General features: G+C 38.1%; 2 protein-coding genes across 6 annotated transcripts in view; both read left to right on the forward strand.

The window, feature by feature from the left end:
- Positions 1-27,319, forward strand: part of LOC110366533 (gastrula zinc finger protein XlCGF57.1) — a 77,406-nt gene that overhangs the window by 7,512 nt on the left and 42,575 nt on the right. The window contains exons 3-4 of one of the 4 annotated variants that reach the window (XM_036142262.1): positions 5,389-5,697; positions 12,257-14,693. The exons of 1 other annotated variant lie outside the window; for it this stretch is intronic. In XM_036142262.1, the coding sequence (XP_035998155.1) occupies positions 5,389-5,697; positions 12,257-13,656 (1,709 nt within the window). In that variant the 3' untranslated portion in view covers positions 13,657-14,693. Of the gene's footprint in view, positions 1-2,272; positions 2,505-5,388; positions 5,698-12,256; positions 14,694-27,319 lie in introns of those variants that run through there. 2 more of the 4 variants (XM_036142263.1, XM_036142264.1) reach the window with 2 other exon arrangements.
- Positions 1,768-26,987, forward strand: LOC105939456 (zinc finger protein OZF). Of its 2 annotated transcripts, none has more exons than XM_021308124.2 (3): positions 1,768-2,168; positions 17,311-17,486; positions 25,450-26,987. In XM_021308124.2, exons 2-3 carry the CDS (start codon positions 17,381-17,383, stop codon positions 26,847-26,849), a joined length of 1,506 nt encoding a protein of 501 aa, XP_021163799.2. In that variant the 5' UTR covers positions 1,768-2,168; positions 17,311-17,380; the 3' UTR covers positions 26,850-26,987. The 2 variants fall into 2 exon arrangements, with proteins under 2 accessions (XP_021163799.2, XP_035998178.1); XM_036142285.1 differs by lacking the exon at positions 1,768-2,168 and adding an exon at positions 17,179-17,198.

A 27,319-nucleotide genomic window follows, 5' to 3' on the forward strand; every position in this document is an offset into this window, starting at 1 on the left:
GAATGGTACACCTCAAGGAAATATTGTGAGTCCTCCGTTATTTTCTATAATGATAAATGATAAGTTTTATGAAATTGAAAGTGGAATGGGGTTTTCTCTTTTTGCGGATGATGGGGCAATTTGGATAAGAGGAAAGAACTTGGAATTTTTAGTAAAGAAATAACAGGAGGCTATCACAAAGATAGAGGAATGGTCATATAAATGGGGTGTATTTTTTTCTGTTGATAAAACGAAGGTAAAAATAAGTGAATGTAAGTTAAAACTCAAACTCTATAATCAGGATTTGGATAGAGTGAAATGCTTTACATTTTTGGGAATATGGTTAGATGAAAAATTAAGATTGGCATTCAGAAACTTTCAGATAAATGTAAAAAAAATTCTAAATATAATGAGGTGCTTAGTAAGGAGTTGGTGGGGTGCAGGTAGAGTGGCGCTAAGGGCTATTTATATTGGATTAATTAGGTTGGTTATAGACTATGGGTGTGTGGTATTTGGATCAGCAGCAGACATGGTTCTTAAAAACCTAGATCACATTCAATTTCAGGCATTGAGACTGTACAGGAGCATTTAGGACAACCTCTTTATCAGCTTTACATGTAGAAATGGGTGAAATGCCATTGAAACTAAGAAGAATATAATTGTTATTAACCTACTGGGCAAGTTTACAGATGATTGGATGGCTTTGGATGGATAGTGGAACAGAGAGCTGTAGAACTAGGAGTTGATCAACTGGTTATTAGTCCAACCATTCCTTTTCCAGTGATACATCCATGGATCCTCCCTGAAACTAAAATAGATTTTCCAGTCCTTAAAAGGAAGAAAGATAAGGAGTGTATACAGAAGTATACAGAATTATGTTAATAGTTATAATAGTTATATTATAATTTATAATAAAACTTAACAGGTCAACATTTCATTGTTTAATATATTAAGTAAGCCAAAGACCCAATTGTGGCTCTGGAACTGCAGGCTGCAGACCCCTGATCTTTTCTCAATACAGCGGCAGATTAACGTGAAACAGCTTAATTTTTAATTATTGTTATTTTTTATATATATATATATATTTTTTTTTTATTATTTTGTTATTTTATTATTGGGTAAAAACATAAGCAAAAAAAATACAACTGATCCAAATGATCAGTCAGTCACGGTATCTTTGTCAGCATTTATCAACCTAAGAAATTTAATATTATGTCTTTAGTACAGAGGCCATAACAGGGGCCAGGAACAGTTCTACAGGGGCACAGGCCCCTGTTGGCCCCTGTCTAGAACCGCCCCTGTTCTAATGTGGAGACTTTGAAAGTCTCCATAGCAGTAATTCAGAGGGTAGACCAGATATCCTTTTGGAGATACAGCAAACATTATTTAGAGTACAAAGAATGGGACTGGTAGTGGTGTTTTTATGGATTCCAGCACATATTGGTATACATGGAAATGAGATGGCAGACAAAGCAGCAAAGGAACACTGCAGAAAATCTGTTAAACAAAGATGCATTATAATCAGAAACCTTGAAAAGAATAAAACAAGATACAAATTAACAGAAGTTTTAGGGAATAAGAAATGCTATCCATTTATATTGCAGTTTCTTGGGAGTACTGGCTTATTGGATGATTTAATTTGTTTAAGTATGCATTTAGTTTATTGTTAATTTAATTTTTGAATGAACATTAGAATTCTGATCCACACTCCTTACCAGTTAGTGGCGGTAATGCGCCATTAAGTTGTTTGCCAACCGCCACAAAAACACATCACAAGCAGAAGAAGAAGTAGAAGGAGACGAAGAAGAAGAACACAGAAAAACATCTCAGTTGATCTAAAGCGTCTCTGACTCTCTACGCGACAGTTTTCGTGAGGATATCGCTTCTGCGTGTTTATTTTTAACATATGCGGTTATTTCTAGCAGAAGTTCGCAGTATATAATGTAATTAGCCTACATTAACAGAGTGAATGGACTGTTAGCCACAGTGGAGCTAAAGCTGCTAACAGCAGGGGGGCTAATCAGCGTTTCCGACCTTTAAAGCTTTTAAAGGTTCATGGTTTATTGCTACAAGAAGAATCAAGTGTGTGAGACAGCGCAGTCTGTGGACACCTCCTCTAACCTTGTTGTCCAGCTGAGGACCGAGAGACTGGGGACAGTTGCAGAGAGGACACAGAGCTGCTGACCAAGGTACCAGACTCTCTGCTCTGCAGCATCACTGCAGCTCTGCTGCTGTTTACATTTACTGTTAATGCTTTTTATCTGATCAGATGCTGATTTGTGTCTGATTCCAGTTTCAGGCAACAGAAAAAACAGAAGATACAGGTTCTATGACTGTAAACTTGATCTACTAGAACTTGTAAAGGTCTCAAGTCTGGATTGTAAAAAGCAGAATCCCAGGTGTGCAGAGGATGTCTGAGATGATGAAGGTTGAAGCAGAGGAGCCTGGAGGACTCAGTTTGGTGTCTCCCATACCTGCAGCATCCTCATCAGAACTGGAGCAGGATCAAGACGGCAAAGATCTCAGTAAGTGACACATTGGTTTGAAGCTATAAGTTATAAAAGGGCTGATGGACTGTGGAGAAAAATAAAAAAATAAGGTGATAAATAGCCCAGAAATCATAGCAATCAAAGTACATTCAATACAGATAAGCAGTCCATCAAATGTTTCCTGGTCTTCTTGCTTGGTTCCTACAATCTTAATGTGATGCAGATGTTTTTCTTCTATATCTTTATATTAATGCATAAAGTGAAATATAAACCTTTTGTGAGGCACTAATAATGTACTTTATACTTGTGGAAACCAAAGGCAGTGAGCCTCCCTAGCAGGTGGACTCTTTGGTGACCCTGCTTAATAACACAGGCATTTCAATGGAAATACTTCATCTTCTAACACACGTGTGGGATATTTATGGAAACCAGGACTTTCTCTCACCCTCCAGCAACGTACATTGTGGGTTAATTGGGTACTTTTAATTGGACTGGGAAGAGACTGTATGCATGCATGGTTCTCTATCCTGTGGGTCTCTGTGTTGTGCGGTAATGGACATAGAACTTGTCCCAGGTGTATCCTGTCTCTTGGTTGCTTGAAATATGGGCACCAACCCTCCACGATGGTGCAAGGTTAAGCCTGTATTAAAAGAAATGGTTCTGGGATGGATTTTAAAAAAAACATTTTGTTCCCATTCAAATTTGGAAAAAGTATTTGAGAATAATATTTCATGGTTATGAAATAATTCCAAACATTCTAATTGAAAGAATATGGGGATGAAAATGTAATGTGAAAAAATTAGTTAAAAATCAATACTAATTACATTATGTACTTTCTTATATGAAACCAACTGGTATAACCTTGGTCAGCTCCACATTTATATACTCAAAATAATGTGTTGTTATGTTATTGTTTTATTGTTTGTTTTACAAATATGCCAAGCATTTCTGGGATATTCAATGATAATAAACCACTTGCTTAACTATGGTAAATTTGTTGTATTTGTTTATATGTGTTGTCTGTTTTAAAAAATTATCTACTTAAATAGATTAGAAATATCATAACATATCTACAGTTATCAATATTGAAAAAAAATGTTTTATTGGACTTCAAAAGAAAAGGTTTGAGTTCTCTCAGCCTTGGAGACTTCATGAGCAAACTGAGTTTTTCACCTCGGATGGACAGTACTGACTTTCTTTATTGAGATTTCCAACCAGCTGATAATGTTATAACTGGGGAATTTGTTAGCATTCTCTGTCCCTGCAGTGTCACTCTTTGAGTGGGAACTGTAGTAAAACAATGCAATTTATGTATGGTAGGGATGCACCGATTCCAAATTTTCTTTTTCTTTTCCAAACGGAGTACGAAGTACCTACTTTTGAGTACTTGCTGATACCAAGTATGAGCACTAACAAATGCCATTACTCTCCTTTACAATTTCCATTTGGCACATTCAACAGAAATACACCTTTAGTGTATTTTACTTAAGGACTAGCCTTAATTGTATTTTACTGACATAGAACCACACGCTTAATGTAACAAAATGTTACTTAGAGTATATTACATAACATTTACATGTTTTAACAGACAAGCCATGCCAAAACATTCTCCTAAATGTTAATTAAATGTATAACTGTTTAAGCCTAAAACTTTGGCTGAGCAACTGATATTACATTGTGTTATCTATAAAGTCTCTGTAACATCTAAACCTATTTTAAGAAAGTGAGAGACAGGGTTTTGTCAATGAAAAGCAGCATTTCTACATTATTGGTTGTTAGTGTGTTTTGGTTTTCATCTACAATGTGTGACACTGAGCAGGTCATCAAACACATCTGTTATGGCTTGGCTAGTGTGTAAACCTCAAAACAAATTTATATGCAAGACGACTCTCTGTGGAGTAAAATATTTGCTTATCCACTGGACAGTTAAGCTAATGAGGGCTAATACTGCTCGTCCAAATGTCGGTTATCTGGCTAAGGACTGAAACCTCTTGCAAAAAGGCTGTAAATTTGACTCTGGAAAAGGTTTGTAGTTGAAGCGACATTGTGTCAGAAATGTGGTTCTCATACCTCAGTTTTAGCACACCAGGAAGTTGTCAGAATCCCATATTATCAGCAATTGATATTGTCTGGTAATCAATCTACTTGGTAAGAGCTTCCTGTTTTCATTGCGGTCGGATTATCTGTGGACATCTTTTCCCGCTTCTTGAGTGTTTGCTGCAAACTTGATTGCCGTTTCCGACTGCCATTGGAAAATTGCTTGAACTTGGCCTTGTGTTGATTTTTCAGATGTTTTATGAAATTACTTGTGTTCTACAAGTTCTACATTTTGTTCCTCCTCTTGACAACTTGGCCAAACGTAATTTGTGGTCGGCCTTACTTTAGCCACCTTCATTCCCTTGGAATACCTCCACACCGCTGACATGGCTCCTCTTCTACTTCCTGGCTGCTTAAAGTCACGCTGCCATTCAGTGGTTTGTCCAGGTACCGTACGTCTTCTTTTTATGTAGCTTGCAATAATGTTATGGTGTATTACTGCTGCTTACTGGCCTTGAATATTTCTCCACTAAATAATACTAGCTATTAGAGGGAAAGTTAGGCTCCTATCACACTATATCGGGTATTGTAGCACACTTATGAGTACAAGTACAAGATACCAGATGCTGGTATTGGCATCGGTGCATCCCTTAATCTGTCATGCTACACCTAATATTTTCTTTGATTAATTGCAAAATAATAATAAAAATGTTTATTTTTTATTTAAAATTAACAATAAAAAAGATATCATGTTTTTATTAGTAATTTATACGTTTTTTCATTGTTTTCTTAGATTTTAAGAAAAAAATGCTAACTTTTGTTGATTTGTATAATGAAATTGCTTGCAATATTTAAGGACTGCCGTTCCTTTCGGTGTCCGCAGGCCATCAGATGTTGGTGATTAAAGAGGAGTTTCCCCATGACTGGAGCTCCAGTTTGCACCAGCAGCATCCAGAGCTCCCCCACATAAAGGAGGAAGAAGAGGAACTGTGTGTCAGTCTGGAAGAAGAGGAGCTTACTGTGAAGTGTGAAGATGAAGACAAACTTCAATTAATAGAGCTTCACCACATCAAAACTGAAGGTGACAGAGAGACGGTAGATCCAACCAGCAGTTTAGCTGATCCTGATGGACAGCGCTGTGTAGGAACAGAAGCGGACGAGAACCCAGACCCAATATGTGCTTCCCAACAAAGTAAGATGATGGATCACAACCAAGATAAAGAAACTAAAGTATGTTCCAAACCCACGATTCAGGTTGGAGTTGCTGCCAGAGAGAAACCATATGGATGCAATATCTGTGGCAAAAAATTCAAGCACAAGACTTCTGTTAAATTACACACCATGACCCACACTGGGGAGAGAAAACATAGCTGTTGTCATTGTGGTAAAGGATTTAAAGAAAAGCGTTCCCTTCAGACACATATGACGCTCCACACTGGAGAAAAACCATTTGTTTGTTCTGTTTGTACTAAAGGTTTCTCACTACAGCAGAGTCTTAAGACTCACATGCATCTTCACAAGGGAGAGAAACCATTTTGTTGTAGTATTTGTAATAAAGGGTTCTCCAGACAAGGCAATTTAAAGAGACACATGCGTGTTCACACAGGGGAGAAGCCTTTTATCTGTAGCATTTGCAGTAAAGGATTTTCACTGCAGCAGAATCTAAAGAGTCACATGCATGTTCACACAGGGGAGAAACCGTTTATTTGTAGTATTTGTAGTAAAGGATTTTTACAACAAGTTAATCTGAAAAACCACATGGTGGTTCACTCAACACCATTCAGCTGTAGTGATTGTGGTAAATGTTTTGTTAAGGAAATGCAGTTGCAGCGACATGTAAGAGTCCACACAGAGGAGAGGCCGTTTGGTTGTGATGTCTGTAAAAGCAGATTCAATCATAAGTGTAACCTGGAAAGTCACATGAGAGTCCATTCAGGAGAGAAACCGTTTGTTTGTAATGTTTGTAGTAAAGCATTTTCACAACAAGGAGATCTGAAGAGACACATGCGTGTGCATCAGTGCATCTAATCTGTCAACGAGGCTGCATGGAGGGGCAGCAATTAGCACTTTTGTCTTGCAACAAGAAGGATTTAAATCCTGTGGTCTTTTTGCAATAAGATGGCATGATTTCTGTACATGCATGGGTCTTCTGCAAGTATTCTGACTTTCTCAAACAGTACCAAAATACACTATGTATGTAGCCAGTATTGCATACTGTTGTCTGCCACCTAATTAACTTGTACCCCAATTCAACATATGCTCCTTAATCACATAACATTCAGGGTTTTTTTTTATCAGTAAATCAGGATTTATTCTGTCAAAGGCTTTTTCTGAGCTATAAACAAACACACCAACATCAGTTTCCAGTTGTTACCATTAATATTTCTTCAATACCTTCAAGTGAGGCTAATGTTGATTATTTTGATCCAAAACCATATTGACTTTCACTGAAATAATTTAAAAAATATTTATTTTTCTCATTTCTTTGAGAATTGGAATAGCAGAAATACAAGTTTGCAGTCAGAAAACTGATCCTTATGTCCATTTTTTTGTATTAGGATTGGTTTCGTTTTCATTAGGAAATGAACCAATTTGAAATTAAAACTTTATCTTGTAGTGGTTTTGAAATTCCCACAGTTAAATCTTTTAGGTAAGGATGTATACCATGTAAATTGGTGGATCGATTGATCTCAATTTTTTTTTTTTTTTACTGTCAATTATAAATTTTTCCGTAACTCCACTTAAAAAGATTGAGTGTGGATTTCTATTTATTTGTCAAACTCTTGTGCATTGCTGGAAGAGTCAGCAATGTTTTTGGACAAATCTAATGCAAGATTTATGAACAATGTAATAAAACTGTCAGTTTATTTCATTGATTTTGTAATTGTTAACGTTTTAATCACATACCATTGGGGTATATTAATTTATTTGTGCTATGTTTTTAACTACTAACCAGCTTATTCCATGTTTGTTTCATGTTATATTTATCATATATGTCCTTACATTTACACTTGCATAACCTTAAATTATTTGTTAGTGTATATTTAAATCTTTACTTTTTAGTTTTTCCTTAGAATGTTTGTGTTAGGACATTTGTATAAAGTGCTTATTTTCTACAGTTTCACAATTCTTTTGTCATCCAGGGAGAGCTACTGTACTTTTTGTACTTGTTAAATATTTTCAGGGGACACTGCAGTGTTTATTATACACTGTCACGTAGTAATGGGTACAGAGTTCTGTACTTTAACAGGTACTGACTGAATTCCATCGGTACTACAGAGCACCTATTCAAGTAAAATCAAATAGTACCATGTTTCAGTATTTAAACACATCATTGCGACAAAAAAAGCGACTAGTGATAAATCTAGGGACTTTCTTCTGCTTTATCGATGATTTCCCATGAAGGCACCAATCGTTCTGCAGTTATTGTCATGAGAGAGCAGCGAGTGCTGCGGTGAGCGGAGCTCCTTCCCACTTCACCAAGTGCTGTATCAGACGCAGACACAGCTACTGCCTCGTCCTGAAACCCCTGTCTGCAGTCAGAGCAAAGATAGCAGAAAGGATTCCCTCCGTTTCCATAATGCAAATTTATCCAGCCCTGGATAACAAAGCAGGATACATTTTTTTTTATATATGTAATCCTTCGATAGCTGTCGTTATGGTAAAATATATATATATATATATATTTTCAGGCAATATATTAAAATTCATAAATTATTTTAAAAGATTGATTTTTAGATCCTAACAAGTTTAAATAAATATGTAAAATTGAACAAAAATTCAGAGATTTTGTTAGACTAACATTTATTATTACATAAACACAAAAAAGTACCAAAAAGAGGTATTTTTGAGGGTATCGGTACCGTATCACTTCAAATGTGAAAGGTACCCATCCCCAGTATCATGAATATATTTGATTCATATGCTGAAATGTTGCATTGATAGATGGTTTGCCAGTTATCTTCCATTAAATTGCTTTGTAATGAATTATTGGACTGCTCTGTTCTCACTATATTATACACTTTTCAGAGTGTATGTGGAACAGCTTGAACATCTTTCAAACTGGATGTGTAGAAACCAGATAGCTGCTAAAATGAAGAAGCTGTTTTGGGGTTATTACTGTTTCTAAGCTACGTATCTGCTGTCAGTGAGAAATGTCAACATGATCATCATAATAGGAGTGAAAACACAGACCAGTTAGATTTCCAGACAAATGGGAAAGTTATACTTTTAACTGAAGTCTAATCCGTTTAAGAGGTTAATTTCACAAATTAGTTTTGATATGAGCCAAATACGTTTATTTAAGCATTTATTAGGTAAGGTAGTACAGTTTTAAAAATTAATTTGTCACAATGACCAATAAAAGTGATGTATTAAGGTGATGTGAATAGGTTTAAAACTAAGACAGTATTTAAAATCAGTAATATTGCATAAAAAGCAAACATAAGAAGTTGTTTAAAAATTAAAAACTGATTATAAAAAGTTGTCATAATTTATAGTGCTTTTTAGACACTGCTCTATTAATTACAGCAAGCATCTATGTTTATTTCAATGGATGGAATAAATATTCCCATATTTTTGATCTCTTTATTTTTGGCATATGTTAGGGTAAACCTTGCATTGAAACTCCTAAATAAAATTATTCTTAACGCAAACCATAAGGCTCTTTTACATTATTAATTTGCATCCTTTATATTTCACTTTGATGTTTTTTCTGTCAACACTATTGATCAGTTTACTTGTAGAGGCTTCTATAAGATCTTGGATCTTTTTGCTGTTTTCTTTTCTTTTCATTTTACATTTTCTATGGATGTTACCATATACTTCCTCCAAATAGAAATTTAAAGAATAAAAACCCTGAAAAATATGTCACCTACCCACATTACCCACAGTTGAACATATAAAATAAAGCAAAAGAGCCACTTCAGATTCTAGATGTTTTTAGATCAGAGCTTCAGACAGGACATGTTTGGTTTAAGTTGGGCATCCGACAAGTGCATGGAGCTTAAATCTTACAAGATAAAAAAGAAATAAAACTTTTGGACTTTATTTTTAGCATTGACTAATTCAGTCCAGATTGTACAAATCTATTTATGCTTAACTGTTCAGATTTGACATATGTTTTAAAGGTGTAGTGTACAATTTTCTTTTGCCTTCGAATTCCGGGGGGATAATTTTATCTATTGGTGTTCCCACGTGCCAATCATTGGGACATGCTCACCTGATGTCAGTGTGCATGCATGCTCCTCGCTAGCTTCTTCTTGTTGTGCATGCACACTTCTAGTTTTTTTGTATCTAGTGAGCTTTGGTTCCAGCTGTTCATTGTAGCTCCACAGCTCTCACAGTTGACTTTGTAAATGTCTCAGAGTTGCAAGAAGCAAATTGTCTTACAAGTTTCTCAGAATAACAGGGCGACCTCAAAATAAAGAAATAAGACGAGAGTGTATTTGGGAGATTCCCCTAAGGAGCAGAAGAGCAGGTAGGTTGGTCTAACACATGCGCAGTTATTCAAAAAGTACCTTTAAGACCCAATAATTTTAGTCTTAACAGAGGCTTTTTGATGCCTGAAAATTATCAGTTTCTCTTCAACACATGTTGTTCTTTCTTCTGACTAGGGATTCAAACAAATAATCGACTTATCATTAAGTTTCCATTAATGATTTATTAGATTAAATTTTGTTCCATCCGATTAATTGATAACGCTCGCTTGGACTTTCTTTCACTGTTGTAGTATGGCCACCATCCAGCAGCTGGCGCTACCAGTCATTCTAAAGTGAAGTAACACCGCAGGAGTAAGAGAAAAAGTTATGGTGTGGACGCAATATGAAGCGGTTATAGCGCAGTCTTGTGTGTGATTATTTTTGCACTGTTTAACCAGCTTACAAAATGCTCTTTATGCAATTCTGTTTTTAAAATATAAGTGCTCAAGTTCCAGATGCCAGCTGAATAGCTCCCATTCAGTCGGGCTGCATTGCGGAGCAGTACCAGTTTCTCAACCAAAACTCACTGATGTGCTTTGAAGGCAAATGGCTTAGCAACTAATTGTTAGTCAGTCAATAACATCAATCGACTTTAGATTAACTCATTAATTGATAATTGGTTGATAATTGATCAAACATGTATGCTAGAAGAGAAACTGATCTTTTTCAGCCTTTATCCATATGTCTAAAAGCCGTTGTTCTGTCTTAAGAGGTTAAACCAGCGTCTTTTTTCATTGCTGGATCAGGAGTTGACGTCAGCATCATGTTGTTTCCTGATTTATAGTTAAACCTAACTAAGAACCATTCTTTTGTACAAATTTTTAACCCCCCCCCTAAAAAAAAGTCTGTGAATCTGGAAAAGTACATAATTTTAGAATGAAAAATGTGCTCTTTGTAGTCTTTAACAGTCTTGAATTAGTATGGAAATAAAATATAAATAAAAGGAATGTTCAGGTTATATACTTTTTATTAAAATTAATTATAAAGAGAACACAATTTGTGTAAAACAGAATTTAAAAAATAATCCACTATTAACAATATAAAATGGAGGTTAGAAATACTGTGATGGCTGTAGGCATTAGATTTCTCAGCCTCACAGATAAAATCTGGTTCCTGAACCTGCCACACAGAGACCAGCTGAACTGCTTCTGTGTAGACGAGCTAAAACAATCATCTCATACTTCGCCTGCTCTCTGCTTTAGGTCTTGCGCTTGCCAGAACTACAAATTTTGAATCATCTGTTAGTTTATTCCCCGTATAACGGTTTCTCTCACAGGGAATATAAAAGGATTCATGTTTAATCAGGAGAAATTGTTTAACAGAGCCAAAGTTAATTTTGAGTATGAATGGAAGGGTGTATAATGATAGAAACCTGGGAGGCTAAAGAAAGACAACCCACCCCAACCCATCTAGGCTCTTAAGAAAAAGACTAACCAAATTTATCTTCTAAGTTTAACATTATTATATGAAATGACTTCTTAACTTAAAAATCCAATTGTTAAGCAATTCCATCTTTACAGTTAAGTTCAGATTGATGCTTGCATCCATTTATTTTAAAAGCTCTCGCATACGTAAGGCATACTCCGGCCAGGCAGATGCATGCAGAGCTCAGTTTTTATGTACGCAGAATCACACTACAGACTGCTTTGGGGGAAGAAGTCTTCACATTAACCTGTTATATTTGTGACAGCGAGCTTGATACACTGAGCTGCTTCAAGCAGGCAGTCGTGTCAACACACGTTGTCACAGCCCCTTTTAGTGCTGCACTTTCAGGTGGGTGCCTGCTGGAGAAGAGATGGCTCTCGTAGTTCAACTAGCTAATCAAATGTGCTACTAGCGTTTTCTCGGGAACGGGACATTTTTTAGACTTATTTTTTTTAATTTATGAAGGTTGGGAAATGTAGGATTTTGTCGCAAAAAACGTAGGGCGAAGGGTAAAATGTCCACTAAGAGTCCGCAACGTTCTCAGTATGCACACACTACGCCTGGGTATGTGGGAGTTCAAGGGCTCCCAGTGTCTTAGTTTAGCCTTTTGTTCTCTAATCCACATTTGGTCAGCACAACAGTGTTGAGAATCTGCAAACTTTCAGTTGTATTCAAGGTAAAAATTAGACATTAAGATTCACTCATTCATAGTTGCTTTAAACAGATAGGGAGATATTAAATTCTAAAGTTATTATTGGAACAGAAACTTATGTTTCATTATGAAATTACATTTGGGGAATTATAAAACAATTCTAGTTAACCATGGTATCCATGTGTCTCCTGTAGGTAAACAGCAGCCGTTGGTGGTTAAAGAAGAGGTTCCTGATCTTTGGAGCTCCTGTTTTGACCAGCAGAACCCAGAACTCCTCCAGATCAAGAAGGAAGAGGAGGAACTGTGCATCCTTCAGGAAGGAGAGCAATTTGCTGTGAAGATTGAGCATGAAGAGAATCAGCAGTTATCAGAACTTCATCAAATCAAAACTGAAGACAACAGCGAGACAGAAGCTCCAACCTGTAGCTCAGCTATACCAGTGAAAACCAAACATGGTCAAAAGGCCTGTGCAAAAGGACCAGAACCAGATTGGGACCAAGATCCAAATACTGAAATACAGCCAAATACTGATAGAAATTCCTCAGACTCTTCTGAGACTGAAGTCAGCACGGAGGATGATGATGATGATGATTACAACCTTTCAAGTTTTGGATCTGAAACTGAAGAGACTGAAGAAGCCAAGACACTTCAGTCAGGAGTAAACAGCAATGTGGGAGATAAAACTCTCCAGAAACTCTTTCGCTGCCCAGAGTGTTATAAACAGTTTACGTATCGGCAGTCATTCATGAAACATCTGAAATGTCATTCAGGAGAAAATACTTATCAGAAACCATCAGAAAGCAAAGCTGAGAAGAACATTTTTATTTGTAAAAAATGTGGTAAAACATTTAAGGATATTTTTCACCTTAGATCACATGTAAATATCCACACCAAAGAGAAACCGTTTGCTTGTGATGATTGTGGCAAAGAATTCAGGCAAGCGCATGTTCTTAAACTTCACATGAGAGTCCACACTGGAGAAAAACCATTTACTTGTGATGAATGTGGCAAAACATTTAGCCACAAGCACAGTCTGAAAGGTCACATGACTCATCACACAGGAGAAAAACCATTTAAATGTGAGGAATGTGGTAAAACATTTGGCGTTTATGGAATTCTGAGAAACCACATGACAATTCATAAAGGAGAAAAACCTTTTGCCTGCAATAGCTGTGACAAATGTTTCAGACTTCGTGGTGATCTTCACGCACACATGTTAACCCACTTGGGGATAAAACCATTTGGCTGCAGTTATTGTGGGGCCAGTTTTACCCGGCAAGGGACTTTGACAAGACATGTTAGACGGCACACAGGTGAGAAACCTTTTTTTTGTGATAAGTGTGATAAAATGTTTTATCGAAACTCAGAACTAAGGTATCACATGTCAACGCACTTAAGGGAACGGAAGGTAGCCACTGGAAAAAGAAAATTTGCCTGCAAGGAATGTGGTGAAAAATATATCCGAAAAGTGCATCTTACAGCACACATGAGTACCCACTCAGGAGAAAAACCTTTTAGCTGCAGTGTTTGTAGTGCAAGTTTTACACGCAAGGATAGCCTCAAGAGACACTCAGTGAGAGTTCACAGTCAATAGAAACTGCTCAGTTCAGTGTTTATTCTAAAGTATTTTCTAGAGGAGTCACGTGGGACAGCTGAGAGTAATGGCCGCACATTAGTTGTGCTCCTGAAACCAATTTTTATTTTCATACCTTTTGAGAGGTAAACTTCAAGTTAAGGTCATATTTCTGAGCGTGTTGCTGATTGGGAACGTGAGGCACTGGTGAAAATGTCGAACACCAGTAAAGCACCTTTTTTCAAAGTAGCAAGGGCTACGAGGCTAACTACTAAAAAACAAGCTAGCTCGGCCACACCGCCTCAACCACCTGAAGAAACCAACGCCACACTCCTGGTGAATGAATGCAACGCACAAGATGAGAGCGCTGATGTGATGTTGCATGAACAGCTGAAGAAAATTAATAACATCCTGACGATGGTGGCGGCTGACGTGACCACCGTTAAAAAGACAACCGAGGACCTAAAGGAATGAATGAAGATGTGGATGAATGAAGCAGAACGGTGTATTTTGGATTTGGAGGATCAGGCTAAGAGCAAGTTGGACAAATGTGACAAACCAGTTGAAGCATTGTGGGCACAAGTGGAAAATTTGCAAAGTCGAAGAAATAATGTCCGCTTGGGGAATCTGAAAGAGGGGCTTGTGCAACCAGGGAGGATGAAGCAATATGTGCAAAAGATCCTTGCAGACGCTTTTGGTTACGCTGTGTTTTGTTTCTGTTTAAGTTGTTCTTTCAGACAGCATTTTAAATGGGTCAAGGGATTGTATTTCAAATTATTGTGTTAAATGCCTATACATTTCAAGCCACAGCTTACAGTATATATTCTGTTTATCTGTAATGTCTGGATACATTAAACTTATATCTTGGAATATAAAGGGATGTGGAAATCCAATTAAGAGGAAAAAGGTTCTTTCATATTTGAAAACAAAAAACAGACATTGCACTCATTGAGGAATTGCATGTAGAAGGGGAGGAAGAAATTTAAAAGGGATTGAGTTGGGACACTATTACATAGCTCATATTCCAGTAAAAGAAACTGTCATGATTTGTATAAATTCATTTGTGTAGAGGTCCTTATTAATGTGATTCAAAATTTTCTGTGTGATATACTCCTAATTCAGAGGAACCACATTTTTTTCATACAGTCATATCCATAATAGTGTAATAGGTAACCGAGAGGGACAAGTTGTTTTATTGGGAGATTTCAATCAGGTGATGGATGGAACTATTGACAAAAGTAAATTAAGTGGCCAGTCTTCACCCAGGGAAAGAGAAGAAATTTACATGCTGGCAGAGGACATAGGTTTAGTGGACATAATGAGGTTAGTTAATCCATGTAAGAGAGAGTATACTTCTTACTCACATTGTCATAAAACATACTCAACAATAGATTTCAATTGATATCCAGAACCTTAATCGACTCTGTGGTGGGCTGTGACATTGGGACAATACTTATAAGTGACAATGCTGTGGTAGAATTACATATCAACCTGAATGTTGATAGGTCATGGAGGGGTTGTTGGAGGCTCAACACTATGTTGCTGCAAGACAAATCATTTAGTGAAGAGATCTCAGAATATCTCAAAATGTTTTTTTGAAATCAATATGGGTTCCACAGATAAAGTAGCTACAGTGTGGGAAGCATCTAAAGCTTATGTAAGGGGGCAAGCTCATTGCACATGCCACAAAAATAAAAAAGGAAGATATGGATAAAGAAAAGATGGTGGGAAAGGAAATAAAAACCTTAGAGAAGAATTTTCAATTGATAAATATAAGAAACTTGGTAAAAAAAATCAATTAAATGAAATGTATTACAGGAAAGCTGAATATGTATTGTTTCGACTAAGATCTAAATTTTACGTGGGTGGGGGGGGGGGGAATATTGGCAAGACAATTAAAACAACAGGATAGCCTCACAAATATATCAATGATCAAAAAGAATGACCGAGTGATAACGTCATCAAAAAAATAAATGACATTTTCAAATCCTTTTATCAGAATTTACATATACATTTTGAGTCCAATTTTGCACAAGGTTTACTTAGAAACATTTGATTTGGAGTCCCTACAAAGTTCGTTTAACGACGATCTTTAATTCTTAAAAAAGACAGAGATATCTGCGATCCAGCAAATTATCGCTCTGTCAGCCTCTTGGGGGCAGATTGTAAAATTTTTTACCAAGATACCAGCTTTACAATAAAAAAAAAAATACTACCTTTGATCATCGATGGGGATCAGGTCGGCTTTATCAGGAATAGATGTTCTGGAGACAATATGAGGAGACTTGTTTAAATAATGCACAGAAGTAAGGCTTGTCTGGATCTGGTCACGGGCTCCTCCCTTGATGCAGAAAGGGCCCTTGACCAGGTGGAGTGGGGTTTTCTCATGACAGTCCTCTCTAGGTTTGGTTTTCGGACGGCATTTTGTACACAGTTGAAGACTATATGTTCATGTCCAAAGTCTGCAGTTCTTACAAATGGATTGGTTTCAGAATGTTTTCTCTTTCCAGAGGACTGAGGCAGGGATGTAGCCTATCTCCATTGTTTTTCACAATAGTTTTTAGAGCCATTTGCCTTAAAAATACGTGCATATTCAAAAATTAAGAGAGTGATGGCTGGTGGCAGAGAACATAAGCTACCTCTGCCTGCACTAGTTAAATTTACAATTTACAAGATAAATTGGAACAAGTCTGAGGTCTTGTTCCTCATTTTCTGAGCCCACATCCTCTTTTCTTCTCAGCAGATTTCCTGTACAACATGTGCTCTCCCTTCAACCGTTACTACCTCTTTCCACCCATCGTTTACCCAACTCTCACTCTTACCCCACATCCTCTTAGCTGAACATGTTCAAACCTATTTTTTCCTCAGCATCTCTGAAACATCTACTACACTAAAATAACCATTATTTCACTTGTGTAATACATAAGTGCTTGATCCTTTAAAACAGAAAACACAACCAATCAAACATATAATTTAGTAAAGAGAAAACAATTAATTAAAACATACAATTACAGAGCTCTTATGTTATCTGTTTTACTTAATACATTTTAATGTAAAAGCAAATGTCCAAATTATTTATTAATTTGTGAATAACATGTGATATGGACAAACTCACCACACCACCGATTTTAGAGGTATTTCGACACCACCAATAAAGTAGAAGACTTTTAACAAAACTTTATTTACAAAAGGTCAAACAATTAAACAATTTAGTTTAACAAATGCGTCATTTACTTAAAATACTTAAATAAGGAGCTTGTTAAATTGAAGTTCTCATAAAATTTCCACAACTGCATAAAATCCTCCATGTTCTGTGTGGCTCTGTGGAAGTGAAACTCCAGCCTAATCCTGGCTTTAACGTTGCACTTCCACAGAGCCACAGCATCAAGGTGAGGTCCCCCCTGCAGAATTTTTACATATCTGGAATGTAATTACGGATAGTCAGACGAAACCTAATTTATGTTAAAATGGCTTGCCATAGTTTTACTGAACATTGTTCGTGACGACATCGCTTCTAGGCGTTTCTTTAAACCCGCTTTAAACCCACAGAGCTGCTGACCAAGGTACCAGACTCTCTGCTCTGCAGCATCACTTCAGCTCTGCTATGATTTACAGTTTCTGTTAATACTCTTCATCTTATTAGATGTTGATTTGTTTCTGATTCCGGTTTCAAAGAAGCTACGAGAACAACACGTGAAGGCTGCAAACTAGGATTGTGAAAAGGAGATTCCCAATTGGAGCAAGAATGTCTGAACTAATGAAGGTTGTAGCAGACAAACCCAGTCTGGTGTCCTCCATACCTGCAGCATCCTCCTCAGAACTGAAGCAGAAACAAGACAACAACGATCTCAGTGAGTGACACACATTTGTTCGTGTAGAATCAATAAAATTATGTTGGGCTGGTGGTTGTAACACAGGGCTTTATATTAGGGCTGTCACAAACGATTATTCTGATAATTGATTATTTTGACAATCAAGTAATCGGATAATAATTGGCATATTCTGCAGATTTTTTACTTAATTATTTTCTGAGTAATAGAATTGAAAACAACAAATATAGAGGCTTGAGTGTTAAGTTTAGATGCCAATAAGGCATTGGTCTTGGTGAGGTGGTCTTTTTTGTATCAGACACTTAAGAGATTTGTTTTTTATAAATAATAATAATAATCAACATTATGCCTGGGTTATATAATAAACCAAAAGCTAAGATCAAAATTAATGGAAACCTCACTGAATTATTCATACATGAGCGTGGGACGCAACAAGGCAGAGGCAAGGCAGATTTATTTGTATAGCACATTTCAGTACAAAGACAATGCAAAATGTTTCAGAAAAACAGTTTAACTAGAACAGTCGAAGGCAATCCTAAATAAATGTTCTTTAATCTTGACTTAAGAAACTCAAGCTTTCCACACTTTTACAGTTTTCTGGGAGTTTGTTCCAGATAAGTGGGCCATAGGAACTAAATGCTGCTTCTCCGTGTTTGGTTCTGGTTCCAGGTACATAGAGAAGGCTGGAGCCAGAAGACCTTAGTGGTCTGGATGGTTGATACACTGATAACAAGTCTGTGATGTATTTAGGTGCTAAGCCATTTAGGGATTTATAGACTAACAGAAGTATTTTAAAGTCTATTCTCTGAGATACAGGGAGCCAGTGTAAGGACTTTAGAACTGGGGTGATGTGCTCTACTTTCTTAGTCTCAGTGAGGACGCGGGCAGCAGCGTTCTGGATCAGCTGCAGCTGTCTGATCAAGTTTTTAGGCAGACCTGTGAAAACACAGTTGCAGTAATCAATTCTACTAAAAATAAACGCATGGATTAGTTTTTCCAAATCCTGCTGAGACATTAGTCCTTTAATCCTGCAAATGTTCTTAAGGTGATAGAAAGCCGATCTCCAGGTTGTGTATCTATGACACCTGTTGTGCCAAATGAGCAACAGTGTTGCTGCATGTCAGTTCTCCTTTTTGCCTTGTTTATAGAACCCTTGAGCCAGTGGATCAGGCACAGATAGGATATAACTGGAATAGAGACAATAGGGCATTTCTCAAATAAGTCCGATTAGCTCCAACACCCGGAAATCAACTCCAGTTTTTCAGACGGTCTCACAAGCAAATTACCAACTGAGAAATGGCAACGTTTGAAACACCAATACTTTTGGAAGATGAGGATGTTCCAGGAGCTTCATTTCAATTTGCTTCAATCGAAAAGTACAGCGTCGAACAACTGAGACGTTGGTTGAAATGTAGAGGGCTGAAAGTTGGCGAACAGAAAGCTGTATTAGTGGAAAGGTAAGATTTCCTTTTGCTAGAAGTATGGTTGGGCTTTGTTGTAGCTAAGACATTCAGCATTGTGAGCTAGGTCTAGCCAAGCTATTTGTAGTGTTTTCCCAAACAGAAATAGAAACCTAAAAATTCCACCTAACATTAATCACCGCGCTGCTTCTCCAGGTTGTGTATCTATGACACCTGTTGTGCCAACACGAGTTATCCCTGCCAGAATCTGTGTCCCCCGTGTTGGGATCCCACATGCAGCAGGGACAGCGAACCCAGTCTGCTCCATCTCATTTCGAACCATCTACACGTGAAAATAGAGATGTTTTATTTTTGTTACTCGAGAAAAAGAAGCAGGTCGTTACATTACCAGTTCAGTTCAGTTAGTGGGTTATTACTGAAGCTTTAAGACATTGACACGGGGTTGTTTTAACAGATCGAGGACGTTTGGCTAATGAATGATGAAGTCTGTTTAATCTCGACTGATCCCTCAATAACCCGTTCTCAGAACGTAAACGGCTCTGTGGTCATTCGCAGATGTCTCACATAAATAATATCTGCGTTGTTTTATTAGATTGTCGCGTGTCTGTCTGCTGAAACCAAAAATCCCCCTTCCTGAGTCCGTCACAGCTGTCTTCTTGTTTGTGTAATTCTTTGTTGCTAGATAGGCCCACATGAATGGATCATATAACACAGATCTCTTGTGATCAAATAAACACTGAATAAAGTTACAGCCTAACTGTAAAGCCCTCCTGCTTACACGCTCTTATCCAACAATGGCATTTCTCTACCTTCTTTCAGGGTTTAGGAAAGTGAATGAAAAAAAAATTCCTTTCATATGGTCACCATGGCCATATCTAGATTCACTCCGGCAGACCCCGAAGAAGCAGTGTTCATTGTTACCATTATATTTGCTGATGCAATATTTGGGAGAAAGCTGTCTGCTTCACCACTCTACACAGCATGTCTGACCACAAGATGGCCACGAAGCAGAAGCACTGCTTGTTCTAATTTTTGTAATTTGACATCATTTGAAGAATGCCCCATAAGAGGGGAACAAAAACTGGCACTTTTTGCAGATGACCTATTACTAACTATTAGGGGTGCACCGATTGCAGTTTTCTGGCCCATCACCGATGTTTGAAAGGCCAGACCAGCCGAATGCGATTTTGGCTGACACCCATTTTATTTTTTAGAACTGACATTGTAAGGTGTTTTAAGATCACAATACACCTTCAGTGTTTCAAACTTATTTTATTGAAAATATTGAATCTCAAATCTAATTAACACATTTTGAAAATTGCTAAAAACTATGTAGTCTTTCATTTTTGACATCATGAAAACGAACAAAACCAGCACAGCAGGTTAGACTACAGACCTCTTTCAGGCCTTTGGCCAAAACTAAAGAGCACAGCAGTTTTTTGCTTTTACAAAATCTCAAAATTTATGCTCAGCTGAGGACAAACTAATAAAACAACTTAAACTTCCAATAAAGTGTGCTGAGTTATAGGTTTTCTTGGCCATATCGCCCAGCCTTAATTTACCCTGTGTTTCACCAACATGTAACAATGATGGTGAGATGATTTTTTTTTGTCAAGTATTTTCAGTGCTTTTTCAATATAAACTTTCTATAGATTTTAGAGTTGTGGGAAAAGCAAGTGACCAGCTTGTTGAGCAATAGTCCAGGTTGGATATGATTATAGAGTTGAAGAACATTGTGTTTACACTAGGGCTGGGCAAGTTAGCGCGTTAATTTCGCGTTAACTCATTAGACTATTAACGGCGATATTTTCTTTAACGCGCGTTAACGCATGTTGCTCACATGCTTTTATTTTGTGAAGGTCTGTTGCTGCGGTGTAGGGGTTTGAATCAGAACAGTAGGTGCCGATAATGCGCCAATAACCTCGCTGTCAGCCAAACCTCGGATTCAGAGTAAGAAAGGTGCTGGCCGGAAAAAAACAAAGCTGACATGGGGAAGGCGGTGTTTCCCGCAGGAATTTGCTTAGGCGAGGCGGTGAGTTGGCGAACGGAACAAGTTTTGTGCGGAGCGGAGCGGAGCGGAGCGGGGGGGGGTCTGCTTAGACGCCGTCGGTGAAGTCGCTTCTCGTTTCAAAGTATCCATGTGTTTTTGCCTGTTTTTCCCTGCCATTCACTATATGCACGCGAGAAAGCAACAACAAAAAACCGCGTGTCAACGTCAAATAAACGCAAGCAACGCAAGCATATCGAGTTAGCAAGCATTTCAGTTTAAAGTTCTTCCAGCATCGAATATGACAGAAACAAGTTAGTTGTAACCACTGCCAAGTTAAACTTTGGTATTGAACATAAAATGGTAATGCTGCTCCCTGCGGTTACCTCAGAAATTGCCTGTTTGTGGTAGATTTTTTCCTCACAAAGAGAATTCCCTGTCAGTGGCAATAAGCTTTAATTTATTATTATTGCTATTTTTTGTTTTACATGTTTAAGTTGAGCTTTACACTAAATATGTGTTACTGATAAGTGCTACAAATGTTACAACACTTTTGTTCATATGGCAGCAGAACATTAAAATAAAAGTGCTCTTTACACTACTTTTTAATTCATTCTTGGAGTTTGTAAATACAATGCGATTAATCGTGATTAATCGCGATTAATCAGGGCGATTAATCGCGATTAAATATTTGAATCGTTGCCCAGCCCTAGTTTACACGCATCATTGTGCACAGCATGAATCTATAACATGATAAGAAAACTCATAAATCATAAATTATATCGTCTTACACTGCCTCCTTTCAGCTTCTATTAGTGCCAATTCAACGCTGTCTATTGTTTTGTCCTTGTCTGTCGCACAGCTCAGGAATAGAGGCTTCAAATGCCAGACCTGACACAGTGGAATTAAATTCAAGGTTCCTTTAATACAGTTTTGTGTCAAACACTAAAAATCCAGTAGAAACAGAGGAATCAAAGAAGAGGCAGAGATGGTCCAAATTCAAGCTGGGTCAAAATGCCACTAGAAAGCTTAAGTCTTACAGGCAAAAAGGCTGGAACACTTGTCTCCACGAACAAAGACAAACTGGCAAGGGGAAGCTGCATGAGTGGGAAATAAATAGGCCAACAAACAAAGGAGGACCACAAACTCCAGTTGAATGGCATTAGGTTGTGGCAGATCCTACTTGCAGGGAGGAACTCAGGAAGTGAAGCTGCCTAAAAACGACACAGGAAATGAGTACAAAATAAAACAGGAAGTGAAAAGAACAAGTAACACAAGTGACTTCTATCTAATCAGAACTGTCTCTGACATTGTCAAGACAAGTTTCAAGTCCTTCCACAATATCATGTGTTTCCATTGTTCGGGACTGTTCTCATGAGTTTTAAGTACATCGCTGCAATTCCTCCAGTCATTTAGTCCATCACTGATGAGTTTGTATGTTTTCAGTGAGAAGAGGTTGCAAAAGAACAGTACAAACTGTTGTTTTTAATGGGATATACCATAAAACGTCTCTTGCTCATTCTCTATTTATTAACTGTCTATGGAAGTAGTGGTGATGGCACCTTTTCCCATTTCCTCATTTTGGGAATTCAAAGTCAGATTTCTCTGTGGACTAACTCCACCCTCATCTTATCATACAGGGAAGGACAGTCAGCAGGGTCTAATGGTGCTGACTTGGGAAATTTTTCATGTGGAACAGTGCATGCTGCCCTTGTCCCTTCAACTGCAAGAAAATAAAACACAAATGCAAATGTAAATACTAATCTTTCAGTATTAGTAAAGTCATACAATGATTTACGAATAACAGGACATCAGGCAATAAATACATCTTAAGCAGGAATTAGCAATATGGAAGAAATACAGTCTCATTGGAATCTGCCTTTTTAACACCAAATTTATCACTGAATTTTTTTAGACATTTAATTCCCTACACTGATATTTTAGCTGGTAAAATTATGCATGTGAATATTTTTCATTAAACCCTTCCAAAAAATTCCCCAAATAATTTTCACCTGCAAAAAAAATTGACTTGCAAAAAATATGCCTGTAAGAAATTAAGCTTGTGATTAAAAAAATCACAAGCAAAATATTTGGCTGCAAAAATTTCACCTGCAAAACATTTGGCTGCAAAAAAAATCACCTGCAAGAAATTCAACTGCAAAAGATTGGCCTGCAGATGTGCTGACCTTTTGGTGAACTCAAGCCAAAGCACTCTGCACTCGATGGAGTTGAGCAGTTTCTAGCCAATTAAATTAGCTCATTTTGGTCACGTGACACAACACAGCCGTATTTTGTGCGGCAGGTCCGTTTCAGTGCTTCCCTAGGCCAAAAAACATTAGCTTGACTGAAATGATAATCTGCCGCGTCAACATTTCCAAAAATTGCAGAGCAATCGAAGTGGCAGGTCAATGCCACAGCCTCAAACTATTCATGACTGAGAGGATGACATGAAAGGCGGTGTCATATAACTTGCAAGTTATCATTTGGTGCGGATGGCTCTGCTCCGAAAATTGGAACAAATTCTTGAAAATTAGTCAAGCAATTTTTGGACAGTCATAATGAGGAACTTTGACTTGGTTTTTCTTAAAAAATGCACAGTGCAATGATGAAGTATTTATTTTAGTTAGAGCATAAGTGACCCTTGAACATATTAGTGTCGTTGCACACATCAGACAAGCCTCTTTTGTTTCTATTTTTAAATCTGCTCTGGAAACCCACTTTTTCCTCTTTAGCTTTTTGCGTAGCATGACTGGGTTCACTTCCTACCACATATTTAATGTGTTTTAAATTGTATTTTACTCTAGTTGCACATTTAGCAGCTGCTGCTTTCAGAGCTTTTCTCTTTAATTCTAGCTTCCTTTGATCTTTCTACACCTTTCAAACACTATTGACAGAGAACAGTGACGTTACGTTAGGGTCCATAACTACTACAAAGATTAAAAATATATAAATACAGTATATAAAATATATTCTGCTCAAATCCTATCACGACCACAGAGCAGCTCAAAATCTCAGCATGTCAGGAAAGATGAATAACTAGGTGTCTCAGCTGTGGCGATAATATCTGGTTCATGAACCTTCCAGACTGTGACCATATAGCGACCATCAACCACCTTTTTAATTGCTTCTGGGTGCGGGAAATCCTGGTTCTAATATGCTTACTGTATGATGTCCAGACTGGGAGTAAGTTGTGGGCGTTCCCATTTATTGAATACAGTTTGTAAAAGAACAAACAATCCAAAATCTCGAGTTGCGGTCTTTGATAACAAGTGAGATGGACAGGTAATTATGGAAAGTGTTGATATGACAGAACTTAAACAGTAGCTTTAGGCTATACTGTGCCAAAGAAAAGCGGTAAAAACAGTATGACCTTCCGTCACCCAAACCCTTTCCTTGCTGTTTGGTGAGGCTGAGGGCCAGGTTGGTGCATCCCGATCAAGATGGATGTACAGCAGGGACCTCGCCTTTGTGTCTTTTGGCATTCGTTGGGCTTTGTCGCTGCCTGGTTGGTGCCGTTGACAGGCTCAGATTAGGATGTTCCACCCCCAGGGACTCGGCTCTCCTTGTCTCCGCTGTTATGGAGTGAATCTGCGGAACTTGCGGCCTCTGTGCTGGTCCTACCTGTCAGCTGTTCCCCCTGACCTGCGAGCTCTTGCCCCCCCCTTCCCAGACAATTTTGAAATTTAAACTCTCGGAAATGCTATTTCCCACATATTAAGGTGGAATGCAGCCAACTTTATGTCTTTGCTACAACATTACATTTGTCCTGAGGCTGGGAGTTATGTGTGGCTGACTAGAGCTGGGGATGGCTTAAGAAAGACATGAGATAATTTTTAGGTACAATATAATGTTTATTACTTTTAGATTTGACTGCAGCATTTGATACAGTGGACCTCGAAATCCTGATTGCTCGTTTGGAGCATTTGGCGGGCATCAGAGGCACAGCACTGGAATGGTTCATGTCCTACCTGTCACATCGGACTTTGTATGTCAGCCTTGATTACTCTGTTTCTTCCACTGTTCCTGTCATGTGGTGTCCCACAGGGCTCTGTGCTTAGCCCTCTTTTATTTTCTTTGTATCTACTACCACTTGGATCCGTTCTTAGGTATTTCTTTCCAGTGCTATGCAGATTATAATAAGGTATATGTCCCCCTCAAAAAATTAGACTGTTACTCTGTTAATCCAATGCTAGAGTGCCTACATGGCTTTAAAGCATGGATGTCTTTACATTTTCTGAAGTTTAATGAAAAAAGATTGAAGTTGTGGTCTTTGGTGGCACTTCTGGGCGGGAACTTTAATGACCGTTTTATGTCGCTATCAAACATTGACACATTTAAAATAAACAGATGATGCTTAGCCTGGCAGTGGAGTAAACCCTGGAAACGCACCAGGCTTATAATACGCTGGGAGAAACCCTGCATTTAAATGCACTCATTCATAGCTGCTTTAATCATAGAGGCAGATCTGAACTTAGTTATTATTATTAGAGCAGAAAACTTTGTGCCCTGATCCAAATTTAATTTGTGTGATTATAAAACTTCCTGGTTAACCATGATATCCATGTGTCTCCTGTAGGTAAACAGCAGCTGTTAGTGGGTAAAGAAAAGGTTCCTGATCTTTGGAGCTCCAGTTTGGACCAGCAGAACCCAGAACTCCTCCAGATGAAGAAGAAAGAGGAGAAACTGAGGATCCTCCAGGAAGGAGAGCAATCTGCTGTGACGATTGAGCATGAGGAGAATCTGCAGTTAACTGAAGACAACATAGACTCAGCTATACCAGTCAAAACAGAACATGGTCAAAAGGCCTGTGGAGAACCAAAACCAGACTGTAACCCAAATACTCAAATACAGCCAAATACTGATAGAAATTCCTCAGATTCTTCTGAGACTGAACACAGCTCGGATGATGATGATGATGATGATGATGATGATGATGATGATGATGATGATGATGATGATGATGATGATGATGATTACAGGTTTTCAGATTCTTCATCTGAAACTGAAGCGATTGATGAAACCAGGACACTTCAGTCAGGGGTAAACAGCAGTGTGGGAGGTAAAACTGTCAAGAAACTCTTCAGCTGCACAGAGTGTTATAAACAGTTTACATACCAACGGTCATTCCTGAAACATCTGAAATGTCATTCAGGAGTAAACGCTGATCAGAAGCAACCAGGAGACAAAGCTAAAGAGAATACTTTTATTTGTAAAGACTGTGGTAAAACTTTTAAGAATCATTCTTGTCTTAGATCACATATAACTATCCACACTGGAGAAAAACCATTTGCCTGTGTTGATTGTGGCAAAGAATTCAGGCTAGCACAAGGTCTAAACCTTCACAGGAGAATCCACACTGGAGAAAAACCATTTACTTGTCGTGAATGTGGTAACACATTTAGCTACAAGCACAGTCTTGACTTTCACATGGCTTACCACACAGAAGAAAAACCATTTAAATGTGAGGAATGTGGTAAAGCATTTTCCAACAAAAGCACTCTTAAGACCCACATGACAATTCATAAAGGAGAAAAACCTTTTGCCTGCAGTACTTGTAATAAATGCTTCAGACTTCGTGGTGATCTTAGCGCACATATGTTAACTCACACAGGCATGAAACCGATTGTCTGCAGTTATTGTGGAGCCACTTTTACTCGGCAGTCAACTCTGACAAGACACATTAGACGTCACACAGGTGAAAAACCTTTTTCCTGTGATAAGTGTGATAGAATGTTTTATCGAAAATCAGATCTAAAGTATCACATGTCAACTAATTTAGGAGAACACAAGATACCCAGTGGAAAAGGAAAATACGCCTGTAAGGAATGTGGAAAAAAACATATGCGTAAGGAGCGTCTTGTAGCACACATGTGTACCCACTCAGGAGAAAAACCTTTTAGCTGCAGTTTTTGTAGTGCACGTTTTGTACGCAAGGATAGTCTCAGGATACACACAAGGAGTTTTCACAGTCAATAGAAACTGCTCATTTCAGGGTTTAAGATTCAACAGTTTTTGTTTATAAGACACTTCTGGACAGTTATTTGTTTTACTGTGTTGTCATGTTTCTTTAATTCAAACATATTTAGAGTATTAGGGGTTTACATGAACTTTTTTGTTGAGTTATTTTTTGCTGGAGAGCAGCAAATGAGAGAAAATGAGTTTTCTCCGTAGTGTGTCTGGGCTCTCCCTTAGAGATAGGGTGAGGAGCTCAGTCATCCGGGGAGGACTCAGAGTAGAGCCGCTGCTCCTCCACGTCGAGAGGAGCCAGTTGAGGTGGCTCGGGCATCTGGTCAGGATGCCTCCTGGACGCCTCCCTGGTGAGGTGTTCCGGGCACGTCCCAGCGGGAGGAGACCCAGAGGGAGACCCAGGACACGCTGGAGGGACTATGTCTCCCGGCTGGCCTGGGAACGTCTTGGAAGAAGACGGACGGACGGACGGAATTTAT

The sequence above is a fragment of the Fundulus heteroclitus genome, chromosome 10, assembly GCF_011125445.2.
Source record: "Fundulus heteroclitus isolate FHET01 chromosome 10, MU-UCD_Fhet_4.1, whole genome shotgun sequence".
NCBI classification, from domain to species: Eukaryota; Metazoa; Chordata; class Actinopteri; order Cyprinodontiformes; family Fundulidae; genus Fundulus; species Fundulus heteroclitus.

Bases quoted from the DNA above. Each gene is read 5' to 3' on its own strand.
- LOC105939456 (XM_021308124.2), top strand. From the start codon at position 17,381: ATGTCTGAACTAATGAAGGTTGTAGCAGACAAACCCAGTCTGGTGTCC. The intron at 17,487-25,449 runs GTGAGTGACACA...TGTCTCCTGTAG, and splicing joins ACAAGACAACAACGATCTCA to GTAAACAGCAGCTGTTAGTG.